This window comes from Leopardus geoffroyi, chromosome A1, assembly GCF_018350155.1.
Source record: "Leopardus geoffroyi isolate Oge1 chromosome A1, O.geoffroyi_Oge1_pat1.0, whole genome shotgun sequence".
In the NCBI taxonomy this organism is placed as follows: Eukaryota; Metazoa; Chordata; class Mammalia; order Carnivora; family Felidae; genus Leopardus; species Leopardus geoffroyi.
This window is the reverse complement of record NC_059326.1, coordinates 1,542,290-1,568,486: the sequence shown is the minus strand read 5'-3', so window position 1 is coordinate 1,568,486 and position 26,197 is coordinate 1,542,290. Positions and strand designations below refer to the sequence as shown.

At 41.0% G+C, this 26,197-nt stretch overlaps 1 protein-coding gene, 1 long non-coding RNA gene and 1 pseudogene across 9 annotated transcripts in view; 1 reads left to right on the top strand and 2 right to left on the bottom strand.

The window, feature by feature from the left end:
* Positions 1 to 15,012, bottom strand: part of IFT88 (intraflagellar transport 88) — a 133,356-nt gene extending 118,344 nt beyond the window's left edge. For 2 of the 8 annotated variants that reach the window (XM_045444086.1, XM_045444095.1), the window contains exons 1-3: positions 14,850 to 15,012; positions 8,694 to 8,789; positions 4,454 to 4,516 (exon numbers count right to left, since the gene is read on the bottom strand). In XM_045444086.1, the coding sequence (XP_045300042.1) occupies positions 4,454 to 4,516; positions 8,694 to 8,783 (153 nt within the window). In that variant the 5' untranslated portion in view covers positions 8,784 to 8,789; positions 14,850 to 15,012. The remainder of the gene's footprint in view (positions 1 to 4,453; positions 4,517 to 8,693; positions 8,790 to 14,849) is intronic. The other 6 variants (XM_045444111.1, XM_045444131.1, XM_045444122.1 and 3 more) reach the window with 4 other exon arrangements.
* On the bottom strand, positions 1,605 to 1,718 carry LOC123582365 (annotated as a pseudogene).
* On the top strand, positions 15,013 to 17,060 carry LOC123579967. Its single transcript, XR_006703034.1, has 2 exons — positions 15,013 to 15,482; positions 16,576 to 17,060. It is a non-coding gene; the product is annotated as an uncharacterized LOC123579967 (long non-coding RNA).
* Positions 17,061 to 26,197: the final 9,137 nt, after the last annotated feature.

Sequence of the window (26,197 nt, the reverse complement as noted above, 5' to 3'; positions counted from 1 at the left end):
AAAAAACAAGACCCATCTACATGGTGCCTACAAGAGACTCATTTTAGACCTAAAACCACCTGCAGATTGAAAGTGAGGTGATGAAGAAACATCTATCATGCAAATGGATGTCAAAAGAAAGCCAGAGTAGCAATGCTTATATCAGATAAACTAGACTTTAAAACAAAGACTATAACAGGAGACAAAGAAGGACGCTATCTAATAATAAAGGGGACAATCTAAAAGAAGATACAACAATTGTAAATATTTATGCACCCAAATGGAGGCACCCAAATACATAAAATAATAACAAACATAAAGGAACTCATCAATAATAATACAATAATATTAAGGGACTTCACATAAATGGGTAGGTTATATAAACAGAAAATCAACAAGAAAACAATGGCTTTGAATGACTGACTAGAACAGATGGATTTAACAGATATATTCAGAACATTCCATCCTAAACGGCAGAGTACACATTCTTTTCAAGTATACACAGAACATTCTCCAAAACAGACCATGTATTAGGCTACAAAATAGGTCTCAACCAATTCAAGAAGAGTGAAGTCTTCCATGCACCTTCTCTGACCACAATGCTACAAAACTCGAAGTCAACCACAAGAAAAAATCTGGAAAGACCATAAATACATGGAGGTTATATAAACAATGAATGGGTCAACCAGGCCATAAAAGAAGAAATAAAAAAGTACGTGGAAACAAATGAAATGAAAACACAAGGGTCCAAAACCTTTGGGGTGTAGCAAAAGCAGTTCTTTTCAAAAAGAACTTTCTTTCTCAAAAGCAGAAGCAATGGGGCGCCTGGGTGGTGCAGTCGGTTAAGCGCCCGACTTCAGCCAGGTCACGATCTCGCCGTCCGTGAGTTCGAGCCCCGCGTAGGGCTCTGGGCTGATGGCTCAGAGCCTGGAGCCTGTTTCCGATTCTGTGTCTCCCTCTCTCTCTGCCCCTCCCCTGTTCATGCTCTGTCTCTCTCTGTCCCAAAAATAAATAAACGTTGAAAAAAAAATTAAAAAAAAAAAAAAAAGGAGAAGCAAGAAAAATCTCAAATAAACAACCTAACCTTACACCTAAAGGAGCTAGGAAAAGTACAATAAAGAATAAACCAGCAGAAGGAAGGAATAATAAAGATTAGAACGGAAATAAATGATACAGAAACTAAAAAAACAATAGATCAGATCAATGAAACCATAGCAGGCTTATAAAGAAAAAAGAGAAAGGACTCAAATCAATAAAATCACAAATGAGAGAGGAGAAATAACAACCAATACCACAGAAATACAATTGTAAGGGAATATTACGAAAAGATATACGTCAATAAATTGGACAATCTAAAAGAAATTCCTAGGAACATGTAAGTTACCAAAACTGAAAACAGTCAGAAATGGAAAATTTGAATAGACCAATAACCAGCCAAGAAAAAATTCCCAACAAACAGAACTCCAGGACTAAGTGGCTTCACACGCAAAATCTACCATATATTTAAAACACAAACTATTCCAAAAAATAGAACCAGAAGGATAAACTTCCCAATTCATTCTATGAGGTCAGCATTATCCCGATTCTAAAAGCAGATAAAGGCAACACTAAAAGAGAGAACTACAGGCCAATATCTGGGATGAACATAAATGCAAAAGTACTCAACAAAATAGTAGCAAACTGAATCCAATAATACATTTAAACTACACTTGATCTTAGCCAAAAGGCCGAGAAGCAATCCAATCATACATTTAAAATAACCATCCACAACAATCAAGTGGGATTTATTCCCGAGTTGCAAGAGTGGTCCAATATTTGCAAGTCAGTCAGCATGATACATCACATTAATAAGAGAAAGTATAAAAACCATATGATCATTTCAATAGATGCAGAAAAAGAATTCGACAGAGTACAACATCCATTCATGATAAAAGCCCTCAACAAAGTAGGTTTAGAGGCAACAAACCTCAATGTAATAAAGGCCACATATGAAAAACCCACAGCTAACATCATCCTAAATGCGGGAAAACTGAGAGCTTTTCCTCTACAGTAGGAATAAGACAGGGATGTCCACTCTCACCACTTTTATTTAACATAGTAGTGGATATCCTAGCCACAGCAAACAGAAAAGAGAAAGAAATACAAGGTGTCCAAATCAGCAAAGAAGAAGTAAAACTTTTACTATCTGCAGATGACATGATACTGTATGTACAAAACCCAAAAGACCACCAAAAAAACTGCCAGAACTGATAAACAAATCAGTAAAGTCACAGGCCACAAAATCAACATACAAAAATGTGTTGTTTCTAACTACCCATAATGAAACATCAGAAAGACAAATTAAGGAACTAATCCCATTTACAATTACACCAAAAATAATAAGATGCCTAGGAATAAACGTAACCAAAGTGGTGAAAGACCTGTACTCTGAAAACTATAGAACACTGAGGAAAGAAACTGAAGACGACACAAAGAAATGGAAAGACATTCCATGCTCATGGCTTGGAAGCATAAATATTGTTGAAATGTCTATATGACCCAAAGTAATCTACACATTTAATGCAAACCCTATCAAAATACCAACAGCATTTTTCATAGAACTAAACCAAACAATCCTAAAATTTGTATGCAAGTACCAAAGACTCCAAACAGTCAAAGTAATCCTGAAAAAGAACAGGAAAGCTGGATGCACCACAATTCTAGACATTAAGTTATATTATAATGCTGCTGGAATCAAAACAGCATGGTACTGGCACAAAAATACACACATAGATCAGTGGAACAGAATAGAAAACCCAGAAATGAGCTCACAACTATATGATCAATGCATCTTCAACAGAGCAGGAAAGAATAGCCAATGGGAAAAACACTGTCTGCTCAACAAACGGTGTTGGGAAAACTGGACGGCCACATGCAAAAGAACGAAACTGGAACATCCTCTTTCACCAGACACAAAAATAAACTCAAAATGGATTAAGGACCTAAATGTTGAGACCTGAAACCCTAAAAGTCCTTGAAGAAAACATAGGCAGTTATTTTCTCTGGCATCAGCCATAGCAACTTTTTTTCTAGATAGGTCTCCTGAGGCAAGAGAAATTAAAGCAAAAATAAACTGTCGGGACTTCATCAAAATAAAAAGCTTCAGCAGGGTGCCTGTGGCTCAGCTGGTTGAGCCTCTGACTTCAGCTCAGGGCATGATCTCGCAGTTCGTGAGTTCAAGCCCCACATCGGGCTCTTCACTCTCAGTGCAGAGTCTGCTTGGGACACTCTCTCTCTCTCTGCCTCTCCCCTGCTCTCTCTCTCAAAAATAAATAAACAAACATTTAAAAACAAAAGCTTCTGCATAGCAAAGGAAACAATCTAAAAAATTAAAGGCAACCTATGGAATGGGAGAAAATATTTGCAAATGTTTTATCAAATAAAGGATTAGTATCCAAAATATGTAAAGACCTTATAAAACTCGACACCCATACAACAAACAATCCAGTTAAAAAACAGGCAGAAGATATGAATAGACATTTTTACGAAGAAGACATCCAGATGGCCAACAGACACATGAAAAGATGCTCATCATCACTTACCATCAGGGAAATGCAAATCAAAACTACAATGAGCTATCACCTCACACCTGTCAGAATGGCTCAAATCACCAACCCCAGAAACAACAGGTGTGGGCAAAGATGTGCAGAAAAAGGAACTCTCTTGCATTGTTGGTGGGAAGGCAAACTGGTACAATCACTGTGGAAAACAGTATGGAGGTTCCTCAGAAAGTTAAAAATAGAACCACTCTATGATCCAGCAATGGGACTACTGAGTATTTACCCAAAGGATACAAAAACACTAATTCAAAGGGATACACGCACTCCTTTGTTTATAGTAGCATCATTTACAATAGCCAAATTACAGAAGCAGCCCAAGTATCCATCGACTGATGAATGGATTAAAGATGTAGTGTGTGGGGGTGTGTGTGTGTGCGTATGTATACATACATATATGTATATATATGTATATTTATATGTATATAATAGAATATTGGAATGAAATCTTTCTATTTGCAAAGACGTGGATGGAGCTAGAGAATAAAATGCTATCCAAAATCAGTCAGAGAAAGACAAATACCGTATGATTTCACTCATATGTGGAATTGAAGAAATAAAAGAGCAAAGGGAAAAAAAGAGAAAACTCAAGAAACAGTCTCTTAGCTATAGAGAACAAACTGATGGTGACCAGGGAGGGGGGAGGGCGGGAGGGAAGGTAAGGGGATGGGATCAATAGGTGACGGGGATTAAGGAGTACACTTGCTGTGATGAGCACCAGGTGATGTACAGAATTGTTGATTCACTATATTGTATGTCTGAAACTAATATAACACTGTTAACTAACTGGAATTTAAAAATAAGATAAAATAAATAAAAATGGTTACGATGGCTGAGTTCATGTCATGTATTTTTCACAACAAAAAACGGGCACTTACTGGAGGTCTTCTGCCATGACTAGTTCTCACGGCTTCCTGAAAAGCTGTGTCGTTCTCTAATTCCTAAAGTGAAAAGGCAAATTTAACATTCAACGTGAAGTGAGAATTGAAAACAATAATAAGTTTAATGTCTTCTGTTTGGTATTCATGATCCTCTATGATTCAACTTACCCCACCTGCTGACATCCAGGTAGTGGCTTAAGGACTCCTGTCCTCAAAGCTCCCCCATAACACTACCCAAAATATAAGGCTCCTTCCTTTTCTAGGAAGGGGAGTACTTGGTAATGTCAGTCAACTTTAAGGGTATTTTACTGGCCACTGTTTAAGTGTGTGGTATCATTATGCCTGGTGAAAAGATCAAGTACACACGGATATGGCCTTTCTTCTGTTCCTTTCTTCCAAGTAGCTGGAACAGTAAGAATTGAGAGCTGCAACTCTTCCTCTCCCTTCCTCTCTGTCCTCTCTCCCTCCCTTCTATCCTTCCATATGCTGGGACCACGGCTACCAGCCCCAGGTGAAAACACCGCAGGACATTTCATTTCACTGGAGGAGTAAAGTCTGGAATTCAGACTGGAGCTAAGAAAAGCTTCCCAGTGGAAAAGCTCCATGGGGTCCAACCTGCTGTGCCATTTGGAACCAAAGCCTTAGCTGAAATGAAATGTCACTGTGCTTTGCTGATTCCGGCCTATACTTCTATTCTTCATCAGGAAATGTGAGGAAGGTAATATTAGTCAAGAGCAAGATACAAATGTTCCTGGGTTTCCAGGACAAAGGTCATTTTTTGACTCTCTCAAAAGCACCCAATCTTAGCAACTACCAACCTTCTAACCAGCCTTTATCTCCTATTCCTTCACCAACACAAAATCTGGCTGTAAGCCTTCCCATACATCTTATGGGCAATTGTCAGACTTACCTCTGATTTATTTCAATCTATGTCCCACAAAAATATACTTGCTGATGATTAAAAAAAATACAATAAATCAAAAAACAATCACTATTGATCAACTTCTAAAAACTGCAAACAATTAAAGTAAAATGTTTATATAACCAGATGCTAATGTCATGCACTTTAAACATGATTTTATTATGTCTAAACCTTCTTTAATTTTTACCTTAAATAATCTTTATAACCTTCCACATCAATTACATAAATTTAATAAGTACACAATTCTCAGTTGGCCATGGAAACTAGGCAACTTTCATATGAAGTATAAAGCCAAAGGTAACCCTCAGCATCATTAATTATACTATTCTGGTGGATCCTTTAGGAAAAGGAAGTCTTCTAATATTCCTATACAATTAGTAAAATTTGATTAATCAATTCAATGAATTCTAACTGACAAACTAAAATTGTCAACAAACTCTCCGACTACAAATACCAAACTACCACAACTTTTGTAATTTTTCTTTGTTCATGATTTTACTAGCAATTTCCATAATCTATGAACATCTGAACAATTATTTCAATTAATTCATTTATATATTAAGCTTGTTATTAGTCCAATTAATTAAGATATAAGAAAATCATGCGTAAAGCAAATGTCATTTTTATCTTACTATTTATTTTTGTGTCTGACATTCTGAATATTCACTTTCCTTTTTTTTTTTTAATGTTTATTTTTGACAGAGAGAGAGAGAGAGAGAGAGAGAGAGCGAGCATGAACGGGGGAGGGGCAGAGAGAGAGAGAGGGAGACACAGAATCGGAAGCAGGCTCCAGGCTCTGAACTGTCAGCACAGAGCCTGACGCGGAGCTCGAACTCACAGACCACAAGATCATGACCTGAGCCGAAGTTGGACACTCAACCGACTGAGCCACCCAGGTGCCCCTGAATATTCACTTTCAATTAAATAATGAAGCCACATTGTGATGACCTGAGAAGTTAGGAAGTTTCTCTGGTGCTTTAAAAGTGATCATATTCATTAATTCTATTTCTGAGACTTTAGCCAAGGAAATGTTGCTACAAATAGAGAAAATTGTTTATGTATAAAATTTTTCATTGCATAGTTGTTATTTACAACAGAAAACTGAAAATAAATATCCTATGATCTGAAATTAGTTTTAATCAACTATACATATTCAATAAAATGTAGCAATTAAAATTATACAGTTAACCCTTGAACAACACAGGTTTGAACTACCATTGGTCTACCTATATATCACTTTTTTCCAATAAATATATTGGGAAATTCTTTGGAGATTTGTGACAACTTGAAAAAACTCGCAAACCATATAGTCTAAATAAGCTAAAAAAAATTAAGAAAAAGGATATTGTAACAATACAGTATATGACATATGTAACATACAAAATATGTGCTAATTGACTTTGTTATTGGTAAGGCTTCTGGTTAACAGTGGGCTATTAGCAGCTAAGTTTGGGGGGAGTTAAAAGTTGTATGTAGATTTTTGACTACACGGGGGGAGGGAGGTGGGTCAATTCAAGGGTCAACTGTATTTAAATCTTTAGTATCATGAGACATTACTTGTAATGTAGTTGGATGTAAACAAGCAAACAGAAAAGTAAATCCTAGTTCAATTCCAAACATGCTAAAAGAAAACTGTAAATATATGCATAAAAGAAAGACAAAGCAACAAAATGTTAACAATAGTTATTTCAGAGTGACGGGATTATGGGTAATTTAGTTTTCAACACTGAACATGTACATTTTATATACTTATAACCTTTATAACTGGGAAAAAGGGGGAGAGTTCAGTAGTTTTCAAAATCTGTACAAACCTAGGAGAACATCTATGTTTTAATACAAATTTTTAAAAAGGAGTCTATATAATCATACCTGTGTGTATACACAGTACACACAGGGAGGGAAACACTTGTGTATATTAGAAGACGGGGAATACACCACAATGTCAGGTGATAGATATACTTAATATAGGTGATCTTTGAGTGACAGGATTTACATCATTTTTCCCCAGTCTTCTGTAGTTTTCAAATTTTCTGTTAAATGATCACATCGCCCAGATCTTTATTTCATATAGAGTAAGTGAATGGTTTCTATTTTCTTTCCAGGTCTTACATTCACAGACTACCATTTTTCTCCAGAGGAAAAAACAATTGAAAAATGACTAAAAGCTATATAAAAAACTCTAGAATATAAGATTTTCCTAAATTCATATAAAGTCCGATAAATGCTAATATTTGATTATTATATACTAGCAAATAAATTAACAATCATATCTTTCATCCTCACTCTTTTCACACACTAATTCAAGGTAACTTTATAAAAAGGTTTTGTTTTGTTTTACAGTTTGGAAACTCAAAGTCTCACAATGATATAAACAGATTTAAAATATTCAAGTATTGGGGCACCTGGGTGGCTCAGTCAGTTAAGTGGCCAACTCTTGATTTCAGCTCAGGTCATGATCTCATGGTTTGTGAATTTGAGCCCTGCTTTGGGCTCTGCACTCACAGTGCAGAGCCTGCTTGGGATTCTCTTTCTCTCCCTCCCTCTGTTCCACCTCGGCATTTGCTTTCTCTCTCTCTCAAAATAAATAAATAAATTTAAGAGAAAAATCTTAAAAAATAAATAAATAAAAATAAAATATTCAAGTTTTTTTAATTCAACTATTTGTCTTAACAATTTCATCCTTTAGTTTACTATCCCACTAAATACTAAGTAGATATAGATTTGTTGACATAAAGGAACATTTATAAAAGACAAAAAGCAGGTTACAAAACAGTACACACAGTAGGATACCATTTTATCCAAAAATAGAGATACACATATATTTGCATAGGGAAATGTTTGGTGACATAAGCATTATAAGCTAGTTAATGTTCACCTCTGGGTGGTAATAGTTTCTGTGATTCTATTTCCTAAGTTTTCTATAAAATATTTGTATATTTTAATTAAAAGAAAAAAATCACCACATGACATTTCAAATTTAGGAAATTAAAAAAAAACAACAACTGATTTTAGGTACCTCAAGTGATTTAAGTCTTTTTACTTACACATTCAGATAGCTAGTGCTGGAAAATACAAGTATACAATCGACCCTAATTTGTTTCTATAACCTTTCTCATGATTTTCCCTTTTGCTGCAATTAGTATTATTAGTGGAAGTTAGTACAGACTTCAGAAGTAGCACTTTTCCAGGCTTTTAATCAGTTGACTTAATTTAAAGATAATAAAGCAGAACCCTCAAATCCAAAGTTTTCATGAACCAGCTGGTTAGCAAAGACCAACAGAAAAACTAGATTTATTTTTATTTTTATTTTGTTACCTCAGTGTCATAGGTTGGATTGTAGTCATTATAACCAGAATAAAGATCATCTTCATCTGTCTCTGGGGCCAGGTGTACATTCTGCATCATTTGTACCTATGAAAAATTGGCAGTGTAAGTCTGTTCTTGGTATATAAAAGAATCCTTAATTGAAATAAAGTAGAACTACTTAACAACCTTGCTGGTCAAATTTAGTGCCACACATTTTTATGACTTAATTTTTTTCACGTCAAATTCTCAAAACTAGGTGTCAAAACACTCGTTCATTGCTCTCATTTTACATTTATTCCACACCTGTTGCACTGAAAGGCACTAGACACAGGTACGAGTTAGTTGCCCTGAGTGTCAAAGAGCTTAGCATCAAGTGCAGAACAGGGGATGTTAAGAGTCAAGTGCAAAGCAAGGCAGAAGCCACCACACACTTACCAGAACGGCTCAATTTAAAAAACCAACAACGCAGAAGGTCAGCAATGATATGGAGTAATCCAGAGTCCTACATTGTTGTTGGGGGGGTAATATAGTACAATTTTGGAAAAAAAGTCTGGCACTTTCATAAAATTAACATATATTTCTTACAAACCAGCAAGTCCACTCCCAAGTATTTACCTGAGAAGTGAATACATAGGTCTACAGATATATTTATATAAGAATGTTCATAGGAGGTTTATTCGTAATAGTCAAAAACTAGAAACAGACCAGATGCCCATCAACAGAATGGATAAGCATATTTATGCAACAAAGTATTATTCAGAAAAAAAAATGCACCGATGACATACATAAAATGGAAGAATCTCAATTAAGTGAAAGAAGCCTCACAAAACTGAACCTTATATATTGTTTTGTTGATTTAAAGTTCTAGAAGAGACTAAACTATTGTAGAAAACAATCAGAAAGGTGGTTGCTGTTTAGGCGTGGGAGACTAGAGATTGAATGAAAAAGGGCAGATTATAGAATTTTCTAGGGTAGGGCGCCTGGGGGTGGCTCAGTCAGTTAAGTGTCTGACTTTGGCTCAGGTCATGATCTCATGATTTGTGGGTTCGAGCCCCACATTGGCTGTGTGCTGACAGCTCAGAGCCTGGAGCCATTCTGTCTCTCTTTCTCTCTCTCTCTCTCTCTCTCTCTCTCTCTCTCTCTCGTCTCTCTCTCTGCCCTTCCCCGGCTTGCTCTCTCACTTGCTCTCTCTCCCAAAAATAAACAAACATTAAATTTTTTTTTAATTTTCTAGGGTGATGAATATTCTATATCTTGACAATAGTTTGGGTCAGACTGGTAATCACACTTGTAAAAAGTCAACAAACGCATACTTACAATTTTTCCTTTCATTATACGTTTTTTCTTGAAAGAAAAAACTGTAAATAAATATCAAACTATAATACGCATACCTAAGTATTTAAGGGAAAGCTTAATATCTGTAATTCAGTTTGATATGCATAAAAATAACAGAGAATCTTAAGATTCTCTCTCCCTCTTCCTCTGCCCCACCTGTGCTCACACACACACGTGTGTGCACTTTCTCGAAATAAATAAATAAAAATAACATGGATAAATGAAAGATATATGATAAAGCAAGTACATGAAAATGTTAATGGTAGAATCTATGTAGCAGGTATGATGTTCACTGTAAAAGTTTTTAAGCTTTACTGTACATTTCAAAATTTTCATAATAAAATATTGAGAAAAATGCAAGACAGAATAAAACAGATATCAAAGTAAAACAGAAGCGGGAAATTTAATTACTGTATACATATACTGTAAATGCAGTGATTACTAGAGAATTTGGGAAGAATTCTCAGACAAAGAATCATTCAAACTGAGTAATCTTTTAGGCAATTTAGGGGAGGGGTCAGGCTAGGTACCCAAGAAATGTAATACTGAATTACTTTACCTTGAAATACATATTTTTAGGGGCACTTGGGTGGCTCGGTTGGACATCCGACTCTTGATTTCATGATCCCAGGGTCGTGGGATCAAGCCCCCTGTCAGGCTCCACACTAGCATGGAGCCTGCTTAAGATTCTCTCTCTCTCTCTGTGTCCCTTTCCCCCACGTGCAGGCACACATGCTGTCTCTCTCTCTTAAATTAAAAAAAACACACACAAAAAAGAAAAACTAAATACGTGCTTTTTTTAAGTTGGTACAATTTTAAGTGTGCCAGTAAATTCCTACAAAAATTTCAGCTTAATCTTATTGCTCAGTATAAAGCCAAACATATATGGCTACTTGTAACCTTTTAAAAATTATTTTTATGTGGGGGTGCCTGGGTGGCTGTCAGTTAAGTGTCCAACTCTTGATTTTGGCTCAGGTCACAATGTCACGGTGAGTTCCAGCCCTGTGTAGGGCTCCGTTAAGACAACACGGAGCCTGCTTGGGATTCTCTCTGTCCCTCTCTCTCTGCTTCTCCCCTGTTCACGCACATGCGCATGAACTTTCTCTCAAACGTAAAAAAAAAATTTTTATGTGAAATATAAAATTATCAATTTTGTATAATTCACATACTATAAAACTTACTTTAAGGTGTACAATTCAGTGTTTTTTTAGTATGCAACTACCACCACTATCTACTTCCAGAACATTTTCAACACCCCATTAAGAAATTTGGGACCCTTAGGGGCGCCTGGGTGGCGCAGTCGGTTAAGCGTCCGACTTCAGCCAGGTCACGATCTCGCGGTCCATGAGTTCGAGCCCTGCGTCAGGCTCTGGGCTGATGCTTCAGAGCCTGGAGCCTGTTTCCGATTCTGTGTCTCCCTCTCTCTCTGCCCCTCCCCCGTTCATGCTCTGTCTCTCTCTGTCCCAAGAATAAATAAACGTTGAAAAAAAAAATTAAAAAAAAAAAAAAATTTGGGACCCTTTTAGCAGCCACTCTCCATTCCTCCCTCCTCCCTCCCACTTAGCCTATGTCACTAATCTACTCTGTCTCTATGGATTTGCCAATTCTGGACATTTCATATGGAATCATCAATCAAATTTTTTTCATCAATCAAATGGAATCATCCAATATGTAGCCTTTTGACTGGTTTCTTTCACTTAGCATGTTTTCAAAGTTTATCCGTGTTGTAGCATGCATCAGTACTTCATTCCTTTTTATGGCTGCATAATATTCCATTGTATGCATATACAATATTTTATCTATTAGTTAATGGACAGCTGGATTGTTTCACTTTATATCTATTATAAATAATGCTGCTATGAACATGTGTGTACGTTTAGTGCGAACATAAATTTTCAATTCTATTGATATTGAGTGTATACCTAGGAATGGCATTGAGTCATATGGCAACTCTACGTTTAACTCTTGGAGGAGCTGCTAGACTTTTCCAAAGTGGCTGCACATTTCACACTCCGCCAGCAATGTATGAAGGTTTAGATTTCTCCATGTCCTAGCTAACACTTGCTAATGTCCCCATGGCCATTCTAATGAGTATGAAATGGTATCTCTATGGTTTTGATTTTCGTTTCCTTGATGACTAATGATGTTGAGCATCAGTTCATATGCTTATTGACAATTGTATACCTCTTTGGAGAAATGTCTTCTCAGATGCGCTGCCCATTTTTAAAAATTGGGTTGTCTTATCTATGTTATTAAAGCTATATATTCTGGATACTAGCCCTTATCAGATTTATGATTTGCAAATATTTTATCTTTCATTTTTTTTTTTTTTAATTTTTTTTTTTCAACATTTATTTATTTTTGGGACAGAGAGAGACAGAGCATGAACGGGGGAGGGGCAGAGAGAGAGGGAGACACAGAATCGGAAACAGCCTCCAGGCTCTGAGCCATCAGCCCAGAGCCTGACGCGGGGCTCGAACTCACGGACCACGAGATCGTGACCTGGCTGAAGTCGGACGCTTAACCGACTGCGCCACCCAGGCGCCCCTTATCTTTCATTTTCTTGATACCACCCTTTGAAGTGTCATTTGAATTTTGATGATGTATAATTATCCATTTTCTCTTTGGTTGCTCGTGCTTTTAGTGTCTCATCTGAAAAAACCACTGCCTAACCCCAGGTTAAGATTTACACTTGTTTTAACAATTTTATGGTTTAACTCCTACATTTAGGTCTTGAGTTAATTTTTCATTACTTTTTAAAGATGAAAATTCACTACTATGGGAGAAAAAATATCAGATAGAAACGTTTATTCCAAATACCATCAAAGGTATTAAAAGTCACTGGTATACAAATTCCCAGTTCTAAAATAAATAAGTCATAGGGATGTAAATTACAGCACAGAGACCACAGTCATAATATGGTAGTAACTCTGGTGACAGATGGTAATTAGATTGCGGTGATCATTCTGCAATGCATGTAAATTTCAAATGAAAGTGTCGCGGGCGCCTGGGTGGTTCAGCTGGCTGGGCGTCGGATTTCAGCCCAGGTCATGATCTTGCACAGTCTGTGATTTCAAGTCCCACATGGGGCTCTATGCTGACAGCTCAGAACCTGGAGCCTGCTTCAGATTCTGTCTCTCTCTCTCTGCCCCTCCCCCTCTTATGTGTGCTCTCTCTCCCTCTCCCTTTCTCTCAAAAATAAACATTAAAAAAAATTTTTTTAATATAATATGTATGTTGACTATACTTCAGTAAATAAAAGTTTTAAAAATAGGGGTGCGTGGGTGGCTCAGGTGGTTAAGTTTCCAACTCTTGATTTCCACTCAAATCATTATCTCGGGGTTCAGGGGCGACAATGACAGTGTGGATTCTTCCTCTCCCTCTCTCTCTGCCCCGCCCCCACTCTCTCTCTCTTTCAAAATAAATAAAGTTTAAAAAAAAAAAGAAAACAAACACACTTAAACATTTTTTTAAATAAAAGTCACTGGTATAAGATACAGAAAATATTTTAACTAGATAATGCTAAACCAGTGGTTCTCCAACTTTAACATGCATGACAAACCTAGGGGCTTGTTAAAATACACATTGTTACTCCCCCACCAGCAGAGTTTGAGATTCCTTAAGTCCTGGGTGGGAGTCATCACCAAGGCCTTTATCCCTGGCGATGTGCATTTCCAGCAAGTTCCCAAGTGCTGCTGATGACGCTGGTCTGAGGACTACTACGCTAAAGGAGGGCTTATATGAGCCCTATTTAGGTCAGTTCAGCTTACACGCATGTCATGAAAACAAGCAACTTTCAGAAGCAGATATCCTTCTTGCCGGGTTGCAACCACACTGGAATTGGTTTACATCTGAGACTTTTGCTGAACAGACCTCGAGTGAGCAAATTAATTCTGAAGATGTAGAAAGTGAGGCCAGGAAAGATGAAGTGAAGCACCCATAGGTGATAGCTGGGGGTGGCAGAACAAATACAATTTAGGGTTTTCAAAAGCAGTGTGCACACGTAACAAGCTATTCGTGTTGAAACAATCTGGGGATACAAATTGAATGCCAGTTAACACCCCTTTTTTTTTTAACGTTGAAGTTATTCTTTTATGATGCTCTTCTGTTGACTATGCCGCACAGTCTACATCCAAGATGCCTGCTGTAGTTCCGCAAAAGCTCACAACCAGAAAACCTACCCGGTAAAAGGAAAAGTGGAATTTTAGCTCTAGAAAGAATCTTGGAAAAACAATCCTTCAAGTCTCTGGAATTCTGTTTCATCTTTGTGCGACTGAGTACAGGTTTACGCCTTCTGGTGTGTTATTATTTCACGAATTAAACCTTGCATGAGAAAATCTCAAAAGCTTTGCACAAGACACACACACACACACACACACACACACACACACACACACACACGCAGAGGAACGTTCGCCGTGTCATCCGCTATGAAATTCAACAGCTGGTGGCCAGGTCTAATCTGGGTTCGAATCTCCCGGCTGCCGTGGGACTGCGGTTCGGGACAGCCATCCGGCGCGGGGCGGCACTGCCCCGCCCCGCTAAGGGGGGCAACACAAACTCGCCCGCCACGGGAATCCACGTCCGCGAACCGACGGCCGCGTTTTTGCGGGGCCTGCAAAGGCCCGGACGGGCCGGGACCGGAGGAAGAGCCGGTGGGCGGGGCAGAGCCCCTCCGCGAACGAAGCCCCCTCCCCGCGCCGCGCCCCGAGGACCCGCGCGGGGGCGTGCCGCGAGGGGCCGCCCTCGGGACGGCCGCCCGCCCCGGGCCCCGAGCCTCGCCGCCCGCGCCGGCCCCTGGCGCTCTTAGTCCCGAGGCCCTTCTCCTACCTCGCGGTGAGGGGGAGCGGGGCGGCCGCGAGTCTAGCGGGGACGACGCGGCTTTCTCGACAACCTACTAAGAGCCCGCGTAGGCCAGAGCGCGGCGCCAAGCCGTTGCCACGCGCGGAATCCAAGGAAGCGGCTCCCACAGTGCTCCGCGCCAGGGCGGGGGAGGAGGAGGAGGGGGCGGAACCGGAGAGGAGCGAGGAGGGGCGGGGGCGGAAGGGGGCGTGGCCGGCCCGGAGCCGGACGCGGGTAGAGGCGCGGGCAGCGTGCGTGGAAGGGGTAGGAGGGGGCCTCCGTTGCGCCGCCTCTGCTTGGAGTACTTGGGAGGAAAGAAACCCACAGTCTGTAAATCCTGATGAAATCAGCCGGAAGGATTACCCAGGGATGAGACGAGGTTATTATAAAATATCTGCTGGAGCCACCACGCAGATCTTGGGAGCTCGGAAGCCAGTGTTCCGTGTCATCATGGGCTCCCTTTGGTCACCCTGTGAAGTGACTCAGATGAGATGCCTGTCTTCGAGGCCTCGGCTCCTTCCTTTTCTCCTTCCTAATGTCCGCATTAGGTGTTCCCACAGCATGCTGTGCACACTTTATCCAAGCTCTTAATGTACTCTTGTCTGATGAGTGCCTTAAAGGGTAAGAACTGAAACTCTGTGTCCCAACTACCCACAACCATGTTCGTAGTAAAATTTAATAAAGGCACAGTATGAATGAGAAATTCATAATTGTTTAATATCATTAGTTTTATTTTATTTTTTTTTTCAACGTTTATTTATTTTTGGGACAGAGAGAGACAGAGCATGAACGGGGGAGGGGCAGAGAGAGAGGGAGACACAGAATCGGAAACAGGCTCCAGGCTCTGAGCCATCAGCCCAGAGCCCGACGCGGGGCTCGAACTCACGGACCGCGAGATCGTGACCTGGCTGAAGTCGGACGCTTAACCGACTGCGCCACCCAGGCGCCCCTCATTAGTTTTAAATTTTGAAGATTAATGGGGATCATGCAGGGGAAATGTAGACACTGTAATTAATGAATTTCAAACATTAAGTATACGTTGGGAGACAATTTTTTTTTTAATTTTTTTTTCAACGTTTATTTATTTTTGGGACAGAGAGAGACAGAGCATGAACGGGGGAGGGGCAGAGAGAGAGGGAGACACAGAATCGGAAACAGGCTCCAGGCTCTGAGCCATCAGCCCAGAGCCCGACGCGGGGCTCGAACTCCCGGACCGCGAGATCATGACCTGGCTGAAGTCGGACGCTTAACCGACTGCGCCACCCAGGCGCCTCGAGAGACAATTTTTTAATGATCATCTCTGGACTACTGTGGCGGTTAATTTAATGAGTCAACTGGACTAGTCCGTAGTACCTAGTTTTTTTGTCAAACAGCAGTGGAGGCGTTGCAGTGAGGATTTTTTAAGATGTACTAGACTTTGGGTACAGCAGATTACCCTCCGAAATGCAGGTGGGCCTCACCTAATCCGTTGACAGACTCAAGAGAAGACTGAGGTCCCTGGAGGAGGAGGGAATTCTGCCTCTGGAATGCCTTCAGACCCCAGCTGCCACATCATCTCTTCCCTAGGTCTCCAGCGTTTTGGCCTGCCCTGCAGATTTTGGACTTGTCAGTCCCACGATTACAGTAGTCAATTCCTTAAAATAAGTCTTTATATATGCATTCTTTGGGTTCTCTTTCTGTGGAGCACTCTGACCAATAGAACGATTTCTTCAAGGATATTTGTAAAGGAAACAGCTTTGGAAGAATGAGATGACCGTCTCCCTCCAGTGCCAAAGCCAGATTTGTTGCTGTCAAGTATACTAAAGATTTAATGTCGCCCTCTGAGGCAACGCCTGGACACTTTGGCCTGAAGTCCATGATGAAAGCCTGAAGTTTCCTAAGCTCAGGCTTCCTCAGCAGTGATACAAACCCGTCGCATGTGCAGCACCCGCCTGGACCACCATCACGGGACTTGGGAGGCAAGGAGACCTGAAGGGATACGAAGCTCAGGCTGCTTGCTGTGCTGTGAATAATCAAAGTCCTCTGTCTCTGACCCCAGTACTTTCTGCCAGCACTTAGGAAGCTGTGTTAGCTTGTTAGCCTGGAAAGAGGGTAAACTCTTACACAATTTTTCATCAAGCTGCGATGTTTAGCGTAAAGCATATGTTTATTATATATTTGTTGAATTAATTAGTGAACACTGTATAACCCTTTGCTCAAGTTGTTGTATATAAGACAATTTTTGTTATCTCTTTAGGTCTCCAGGCTATACATTTCCAGCCTTCCCACACACACACACACACACACACACACACAACCTATTGGAAACAAATTCAAGTTCCTTTATATCTGGCTGCTCTTAAGCATGATACAGTTACTTACCCAGAGAGTGGTCAATCATCTCGTTCATTTTATTTTTTTATTTATTTTTTTTTAATTTTTTTTTTCAACGTTTATTTATTTTGGGGACAGAGAGAGACAGAGCATGAACGGGGGAGGGGCAGAGAGAGAGGGAGACACAGAATCGGAAACAGGCTCCAGGCTCTGAGCCATCAGCCCAGAGCCCGACGCGGGGTTCGAACTCACGGACCGCGAGATCGTGACCTGGCTGAAGTCGGACGCTTAACCGACTGCGCCACCCAGGCGCCCCCATCTCGTTCATTTTAAATGTTGTAAGGCAGCTACTGCTTATTGCACGTACACCTATATTGCCAGACACAATGTTAGGGTCACATAGCTTGTACGTCTCAAAGCTCCAGAGGACAGAGATTTTGTCTTTTTTGTTGTAGACTATACCCTAGTGCCCAGGGAAGTGCCTGAAAGTAGTTGGCTGTCGATAAGAGTCATTGAATAAATTGCCAGGGCTTGTAATGAATCACATATAGAGGCAGGGGTGAATGAGAACAACAAGCATGAATCTTATGTTCGGCATAAGCAACAGGGGAAAAGCCAGCGCCACTTATTAATATGGAGAACACTAGGGGAGAAGCAAATTTGAGAAAGGAAATTAATTTTGAACAGGAACATGTTGAGTTTCAGATATCTGTAAAATGTGCAAATAGAGGTGTTTGAGTGGGCAAGTGTATATATAGACATAAAGCTCAGAGAAGAGATTCCATCTGGAGGTATACATGTGGTATTCACAGCCTCCCAAAATTGATGGATTTGAAGCCTGGGAGTGGGTGAGGTTGTTACTGGGGAGGAGCATGTGGAGGGACAAGAAAAGAGAGCCTAGAACTTAGGCTTAGAAACTTACAATTTAATGGTTTTATAGAAAAGGATCCCCTAATGATTCTCGTTAGTAGCCTGACACATTGAAGCAAAACCAGGAAAATGAAAGCAAGAGAAGCTAAGAAAGAAACTGAGTCAAAAAGAAGGGATGGACAGTGATGTTCCATGTTGATAAGAGATCAAGCAAGTTGTATCTGGCAGTACGAAGGTCACTGTTGACGTAGCAAGAGCCCTTTCACCGAATGGTGGTATGGAAGACTGGGCCAAATTTAATGGTAACTGGTGGTAAAGTAGCGACTGGTTATTGAAACTGAGGAAGCCTGACTGTGAATGGGAAGAAAGAGGTAAGGCAGTACTGGACGGCAAGGGGTTTGGGAGTCCAAGTAGAGTTTTTGTTGGTTTGTGTTTTTAAAATGGAAGATACTTGGGGCACCTGGGTGGCTCAGTCGGTTGAGCGTCCAAGTTCGGCTCAGGTCATGATCTCACGGCTCGTGAGTTCAAGCCCTGCATCAGGCTCTGTGCTGACAGCTCAGAGCCTGGAGCCTGCTTCCGATTCTGTGTCTCCCTCTCTCTCTGCCCCTAACCCACTCGCATTCTGTCTCTGTCTCTCTCAAAAATAAATAAACATTTAAAGAAAGAAAGAAAGAAAGAAAGAAAGAAAGAAAGAAAGAAAATGGAAGATACTAGAGCATGGCTGATTGCTAATGGAAATAATCCAGTAGAAAGAGTTTGAGGATGCAGGAGAGGTAGCTGAGACTAAGGGGACTGGGGCTTTTGCAAAAAGGGGAGAAGGTATAGAGTAAGCAGAAAAGAGAACACACTAACTAGAGAAATACAGTAATACTGCTTAGGAAGTGTGTGTGCTCTGTCGACCTTGATGATCATGAATTGGTATTGATGCTCATCTACCCTGTTGTCTGGTACTCTCCCAGTCCCATTTTCTCCATTGGATTTTCATTAAGTACAGACATAGAAAAAGGCAATGGCAGGATTCATCCAGGGTTGGAATTCGTTAGTCAGTTGCAAAGAAAGGGCAGAGGGAAAAACGAGTTATAATGGTAGATGTGAAATTGAATACGAATAATAAGGGAACCAAACTGAAGGGAACTAATGAATAAGAAAAAAGTTGAGCAGTCAGGTCAGAAGTGCTGATGGGGTTGGAGGAACAATTGCAACAGGTTGGAGAGTAGGCTTTCTGAGCAAGCCATTCTGAAAGTAGTGCAGTGTTGAGATGGTAACGAGGCCCAGGATTCTATGATAGGTGCGATCTGGAGGAAGCCACCCGGGATTAGGAGTCCAGAGTTGAGCCAGTGGCGGGGGGGGGGGGGGGGGGGGGGGGGGGGAAGAGGCAAAGGAAGGAGAAAGTTGGAAGAGGTTTGAAAAAAGTATGGCCTGAGGTTCACAGCCACAGAAGGTTTGCAAGAGGGTGGGCAACTGATGGTCTGGAAGCAGTGTGGGGAAGTCAAGGAGAAGCTACTTACTAACTCTACTTTCTGACTCTGAGATCCCTGAGCTGTGAGAGAGTGACCTGACGGGCCTTCACAGGAAGCATGGTCCTCAGAGGACGGCCAGTTTCCCCCATTAAAGCAGAGAGGCGGGAGAACACTGGGAAAAGAGTTTTAAGATGTGGGGACACTATCAAGCGCAGGACAAAAATTCCAGTGGACTTGGGGACAGTTTGGGCCAGGGTATGGCTGCTGACTGGAATGACTGGCCCAAGGAAAACAGGAATGTGGGAGGGGGACCAGACCCTCTCTGGGAGGGCCTGGGCACATAGTCCTCACAGAATTCCACTGGAGCTGCAAGAAATGCCATGGTCCCTTTCTTCACGGTCAGCTGTTGATGGCAGTTTCAGGTCATCGGCAGTGGCTGGCACAGCAGCAAACGAGCACCAGCGTTGTGGACATTATTTATCCCGTGGAAGGTGGTGGAGGGTGGGTATGTTCAGTCTGGCTTTCGACATTGGATTGATGCTCTCGTGATCTCAAGGTCAGTTGTCTCAAAGGTCCGTGTTGTGTGTCATCCATCAATAATTCTGTGTGGCCTGCCACATTTCTCTCCAGCCTTCCCCGGTCTCCATCTCCCTACCACCTAGAGCGTCTGGGCAGCCATCTTCTCTTGTCTGTCTGGTTACCGTAACTTCCTAATTCTCCTCTCCGCTTCCTCTCTACTCTTCCATCTTGCCCTCGTTCAATGTATTGTCACACTGTAGCCAAAGCGATCATCCTTAAGTGACAATCCGATCACAGGATTCCCTGCTTAGAACATTTGGGTGTCCTCACTCACCACTCTGCCTTGATCTCTGGACAAAGTCTAAATGCACAACGTTGTTTATAAGGCCCTTCATAGTCTGAGTACTCAGGATTCTTTGCTGCAGCCAAGAAAAACCAATTCATGCTAACAAGCAGAAAAGAATTTTTTTGGAAAGATACCAGGCAACTCGCAGAATTGTCAGAGAGGTTAAGGAATGAGGCTTGGAAAAACAAAAGAAGCCCAGGGAGTAAGACACAGTCAAAATCATACCTCAGCAACAATCTGTCTAAATTATGGAGAGCAACCCTCCCGGTTTGCTCTGGATTAGGGAGTTCCCAGGATGAGGGATTTTTAATTGTAAAACCAGGAAAGTCCCGGGCAAGCCTGGGAAAGTTGGTCACCTTACTTCGTCTGCTGCTACTGGTATCACCTGCCCTCGCCTTGATAGCCGTCATCTTGTCATTGAACTCTTGCTGCCACAGAGCCGTATTCTGTTGTTTCTGGCACTTTCTTCCTTGCCACTGGACACTAGTTTCTACCACAGGCCCCGTGTACAATTTCTAGCCATCCTGCCCTTCATTTTTCTCCATCCAGAGTCAAAGTCCCAGATGGGAACATGAGCTGACTAGGTTGAGGTCAGTACATGTTCTGGCTTCCAGGGAGCTTAAAGACAGGGTATGTGCTGTCCTTAAGCTTCCTCCCACCGATTTTGGGATTCTTGTAAAATGGAAAGGGTGTTCAGATGTTAGACAGCCAAAAATGACCAATGTCCATGACACTTCTCCTTCCTTTGCCCTCCTCGCTTGCACATTGTGCCCCAGGTATATTTAACGACTTTCAAGACACTGGCGGGTATCATGATCTCTCTTACCTCTAGGCCCCTTTTCTTTTCCTAAAAGGGCCTTTCTTACCATTCTCTTAGCCTAGCCACCCCTCTCTCCAGGCTGCCTTCCTTAATCCTTGGTGTATTCGTTTGCTAGGGCTGCAAGAACAAAATAGCACAACCTGGGTGGTTTAAACTACAGAAGTGGATTTTCTCACGGTTCTGGAGGCTGGAAGTCCATGATCGAAGTGCCCATAGGGTTGGTTTCTGCTGCTGCTGTCCTTGTTTTGCAGATGGCTGCCCCTGGCTGCGGTTTCACAGGGATGTCCCTCTGTGCATGGGAGATCCCTGGTCTCTCTCTGTGGGTCCTAATCTCTTCTTATAAGGACACCAGTCAGATTAGACTAAGACCCACCCTAAAGGCTTCATTTTAACCCACTTACCTCTTTAGCCAGATACAGTCACGTTCTAAAGCACTAGGGGTTAGGGCTTGAATATATGAATTTGAGGGGACATAGCTCCCTCCATAACACCTAGCTCATGTTAGGTCCTGTGCATGCCTGGAGTATGTTGACCTTCCACTATGAGTACACACAGCACAATTTTATAGTTATTACTTATTTGTAAAAGTTTACCCAAGGGGCGCCTGGGTGGCGCAGTCGGTTAAGCGTCCGACTTCAGCCAGGTCACGATCTCGCGGTCCGTGAGTTCGAGCCCCGCGTCAGGCTCTGGGCTGATGGCTCAGAGCCTGGAGCCTGTTTCCGATTCTGTGTCTCCCTCTCTCTCTGCCCCTCCCCCGTTCATGCTCTGTCTCTCTCTGTCCCAAAAATAAATAAACGTTGAAAAAAAAAAAAAAAGTTTACCCAAGTCCTGCTCACCACTGGGTTTCCACCCCAGTATGACACAACTTGATTTCTCTAATAAGTAATTTAGACACTGTGAAAACCTTTCCCCTAAGCTTCCCAGAAAAATACCATGAAATGCAGTCATTGTCTGTTACATATTTAAAAGTATCATGATTCTTTTCTACCTAAAAGTGAAAAGCAAATTAGCTTGAAAATACAGAGTGACATTTTTTTCTCATCTTTCAAATAACAAACCAGTTATAATACTTTTTCTACTTATTGGGAAGATAATCACCACTCAATATTGTGAAAATATGATCACTGAAGTTCCAACCTTCTTTTCTTTTACTGTTTGTATGACACAGCACCAATTTATACTCCTACCTGGATGTTTCTCAGGGGCTCACTTTGTGTTGAAAAGTGCAAGACAGACTGAATAGCCCTAATTTGCATATTCTACATCAAATATATTGTACTCTCCCCTTTTAGAGCCACTTAAAAGATTCATATTTCTTAATATAAAAAAACAAAAAACAAAAAACATTGTTTTTCCAACTGGCACCAATCCGGTCTGGAGAAATCATCATCTTGGCCTTTGGAAGGATCTTTAGATACCAAATTGTAGACAGACCCCATACTCACAGTTTAACAGAAGTATCGTACTTTGTGCTTAAAGCTGTAAGATCTCTTACTTGCAAGTTACAAATTAACTTTAGCCTGCCAATAATTTCAATCTGTCTAAAATAAATGGATGTTGGATTATAAATTACCCTAATGAAAGAGTCCCATTCCATTCACAACACAAAACCTACAGTCATTAACAAGTTGAAATTAATGTGTAACACACAAGGAGGCATGAGGTATTTCAAGTTGTGCCCACACTAATGGTAGCACTGGGGGATGTGATAGTGTGGGTATCATAAATGGCAGCATGAACAAAGCACAGTTCAAGTAAGAGACTCTAATTTATAACTAGGGCGCGCTCACTAAAGTCCAACCATTAATTTTGTACTATGTTGTTTGCCAAAGAGGGATCAGCCAAATAAATAATGACTGAACATTATCATGACTGATGACTTTCCAAGGATGAAAAAGGCAAGCTCTTGGCCTTCTAATGGTAAAGTAACCCAACTCAAAGGCACACATAAAAATAAAATTAATAACACTGGCTGCATATCACTCAAGTATGCTACTCATGCAGCTGGTATAAAGCATTTGTTTGCTTTTGCCGCTTGCCCTTTTAAATCAATCTCTCTCTCTCTCTCTTTCTCTCTGGTCTTGGGTCATTCTTTCTGCTTTAAGTCTACTTCTAAAATCTCATGCCTACCAACAATTCTTGATGTATACAACAAACAAGAGCCTAATAATTGAGTTCACTGATGTGGCTCCAAGGATGAGACTCAGAGAACTAGGTGTCTATTAAGAAAGAAGAGTGTCTCGGGGCACCTGGGTGGCTCAGTCAGTTGGGTGTCTGGCTCTTGATTTCAGCTCAGGTTATGATCTCAGGTTTGGTGAGACTGAGCCCTGTATTGGGCTCTGCGCTGACAGTGCAGGGACTGCTTGGGATTCTCTCTCTCCCTCTCTCTCTCTCTCTCTCAAAACGAAAAAAGAAACTTTTTTTTTTTAATTTTTTTTTTAATTTTTTTTTTTCCAACGTTTATTTATTTTTGGGACAGAGAGAGACAGAGCATGAACGGGGGAGGGGCAGAGAGAGAGGGAGACACAGAATCGGAAACAGGCTCCAGGCTCTGAGCCATCAGCCCAGAGCCCGACGCGGGGCTCGAACTCACGGACCGCGAGATCGTGACCTGGCTGAAGTCGGACGCTTAACCGACTGCGCCACCCAGGCGCCCCAAGAAACATTTTTAAAAAATTAAAAAAGTAAAAGAAAGCAGAGTCTCTGAGGCGTGGAGATATCCAGGCTAACTGGCTAAGTGTCGTGTAAGCAGATTTCTGTGTGTTGTCAGAAGGCAGTCTTTACTGTGGGTGTGAAGTGCTTGTTTCAGGGTAGTGGTGCCTCAGTTGTCCTTGCTGCTCCAGGATTATGGAATCCCAGCTGTCATTTTATTACTATTCCTTTTTTTATTTTTTAAATGTTTATTTATTTTTGAGAGAGAGGGACAGAGTGTGAGTGGGGGAGGAGTAGAGAGAGAGGGAGACACAGTCTCTGCGCTGTCAGCTCAAACCCGTGAACGGCGAGATCGTGACCTGAGCCAAGTTGTCACTTAACCAACTGAGCCACCCAGGTGCCCCCTCAGCTGTCATTTTAAAACAAATCAAGTCTGCATTTTGCCTCCAACCCCTCAGGTGGTATCACCATCGTCACCATCATCATCATACTAATGTATCATTGTAAGCTTCTGGACATGGGGGCCATGCCTTATATTTCTTGGCATCCTCCATGGATGTGTAGAATAAATTTGATTTTCATCTTAGCTTTTTCAACTATAAAAAGAAAATTGAAAGGTTTTTAAAAATATTCAAATAAAAAATTTTACTTGTAGGGGATTGCAGACAACTCAAAATTTCTGGACCTGAACATTCTTTTTTTTTTTTTTTTAATTCTTTTTTTTTTTTTTTTACATCCAAGCTAGTTAGCATATAGTGCAACGATAATTTCAGAAGTAGATTCCTTAATGCCCCTTACCCATAGCCCATCCCGCCTCCCACAACCCTTCAGTGACTCTCTGTTCTCTATATTTAAGAGTCTCTCATGTTTTGTCTCCCTTCCTGTTTTTATATTATTTTTGCTTCCCTTCCCTTATGTCCATCTGTTTTGTCTCTTAAAGTCCTCATATGAGTGAAGTCATATGGTATTTGTCTTTCTCTGACTAATTTCGCTTAGCATAATACCCTCCAGTTCCATCCACGTAGTTGCAAGTGGCAAGATTTCATTCTTTTTGATTGCCAAGTAATACTCCATGGTATATATATCTGATATCACATCTTCTTTATCCATTCATCCATCGACAGACATTTGGGCTCTTTCCATACTTTGGCTACTGTTGATAGTGCTGCTATAAACATGGGGGTTCCTGTGTCCCTTCGAAACAGCACACCTGTATCCCTTGGATAAATACCTAGTAGTGCAATTGCTGGGTCATAGGTTAGTTCTATTTTTAGTTTTTTGAGGAGCCTCCATCCTGTTTTCCAGAGTGGCTGCACCAGCTTGCATTGCCACCAACAATGCAAAAGAGATCCTCTTTCTCTGCATCCTCACCAACATCTGCTATTGCCTAAGCTGTTAATGTTAGCCATTCTGACAGGTGTGAGGTGGTATCTCATTGTGGTTTTGATTTGTATTTCCCTGATGATGAGTGATGTGGAGCATTTTTTCATGTTTTGGTTGGCCATCTGGATATCTTCTTTGGAGAAGTATCTATTCACGTCTTTTGCCCATTTCTTCACTGGATTTTTTGTTTTTCGGTGTTCTTTATAAATTTTGGATACTAGCCCTTTATCTGTTCTTTATAGAAGTTCTTTATAAATTTTGGATACTAGCCCTTTATCTGTTATGTCGTTTGCAAATATCTTCTCCCATTCTGTCAGTTGTCTTATAGGTTTGCTGATTGTTTCCTTCACTGTGCAGAAGCTTTTTATTTTGATGAGGTCCCGATTTTTTATTTTTGCTTTTGTTTCCCTCGCCTCTGGAGATGTGTCGAGTAAGAAGTTGCTGTGGCCCAGGTCAAAGAGGTTTTTGCCTGCTTTCACCTTGAGGATTTTGATGGCTTCCTGTCTTACATTTAGGCCTTTCATCCATTTTGAGTTTAGTTTTGTGCATGGTGTAAGAAAGTGGTCCAGGTTCATTCTTCTGCATGTTGCTGTCCAGTTTTCCCAGCACCACTTGCTGAAGAGACTGTCTTTATTCCATTGGATATTCTTTCCTGCTTTGTCAAAGATTAGTTGGCCATACGTTTGTGGGTCCATTTCTGGGTTCTCTATTCTGTTCCATTGATGTGTCTGTTTTTATACCATACTGTCTTGATGATTACAGCTTTGTAATACAGCTTGAAGTCTGGAACTGTGATGCCTCCAGCTTTGGTTTTCTTTTTCAAGATTGCTTTGGCTATTTGGGTCTTTTCTGGTTCCATACAAATGTTAGGATTGTTTGTTCTAGCTCTGTGAAGAATGCTGGTGCTATTTTGATAGGTATTGCATTGAATATGTAGATTGCTTTGGGTAGTATTGACATTTTAACAATATTT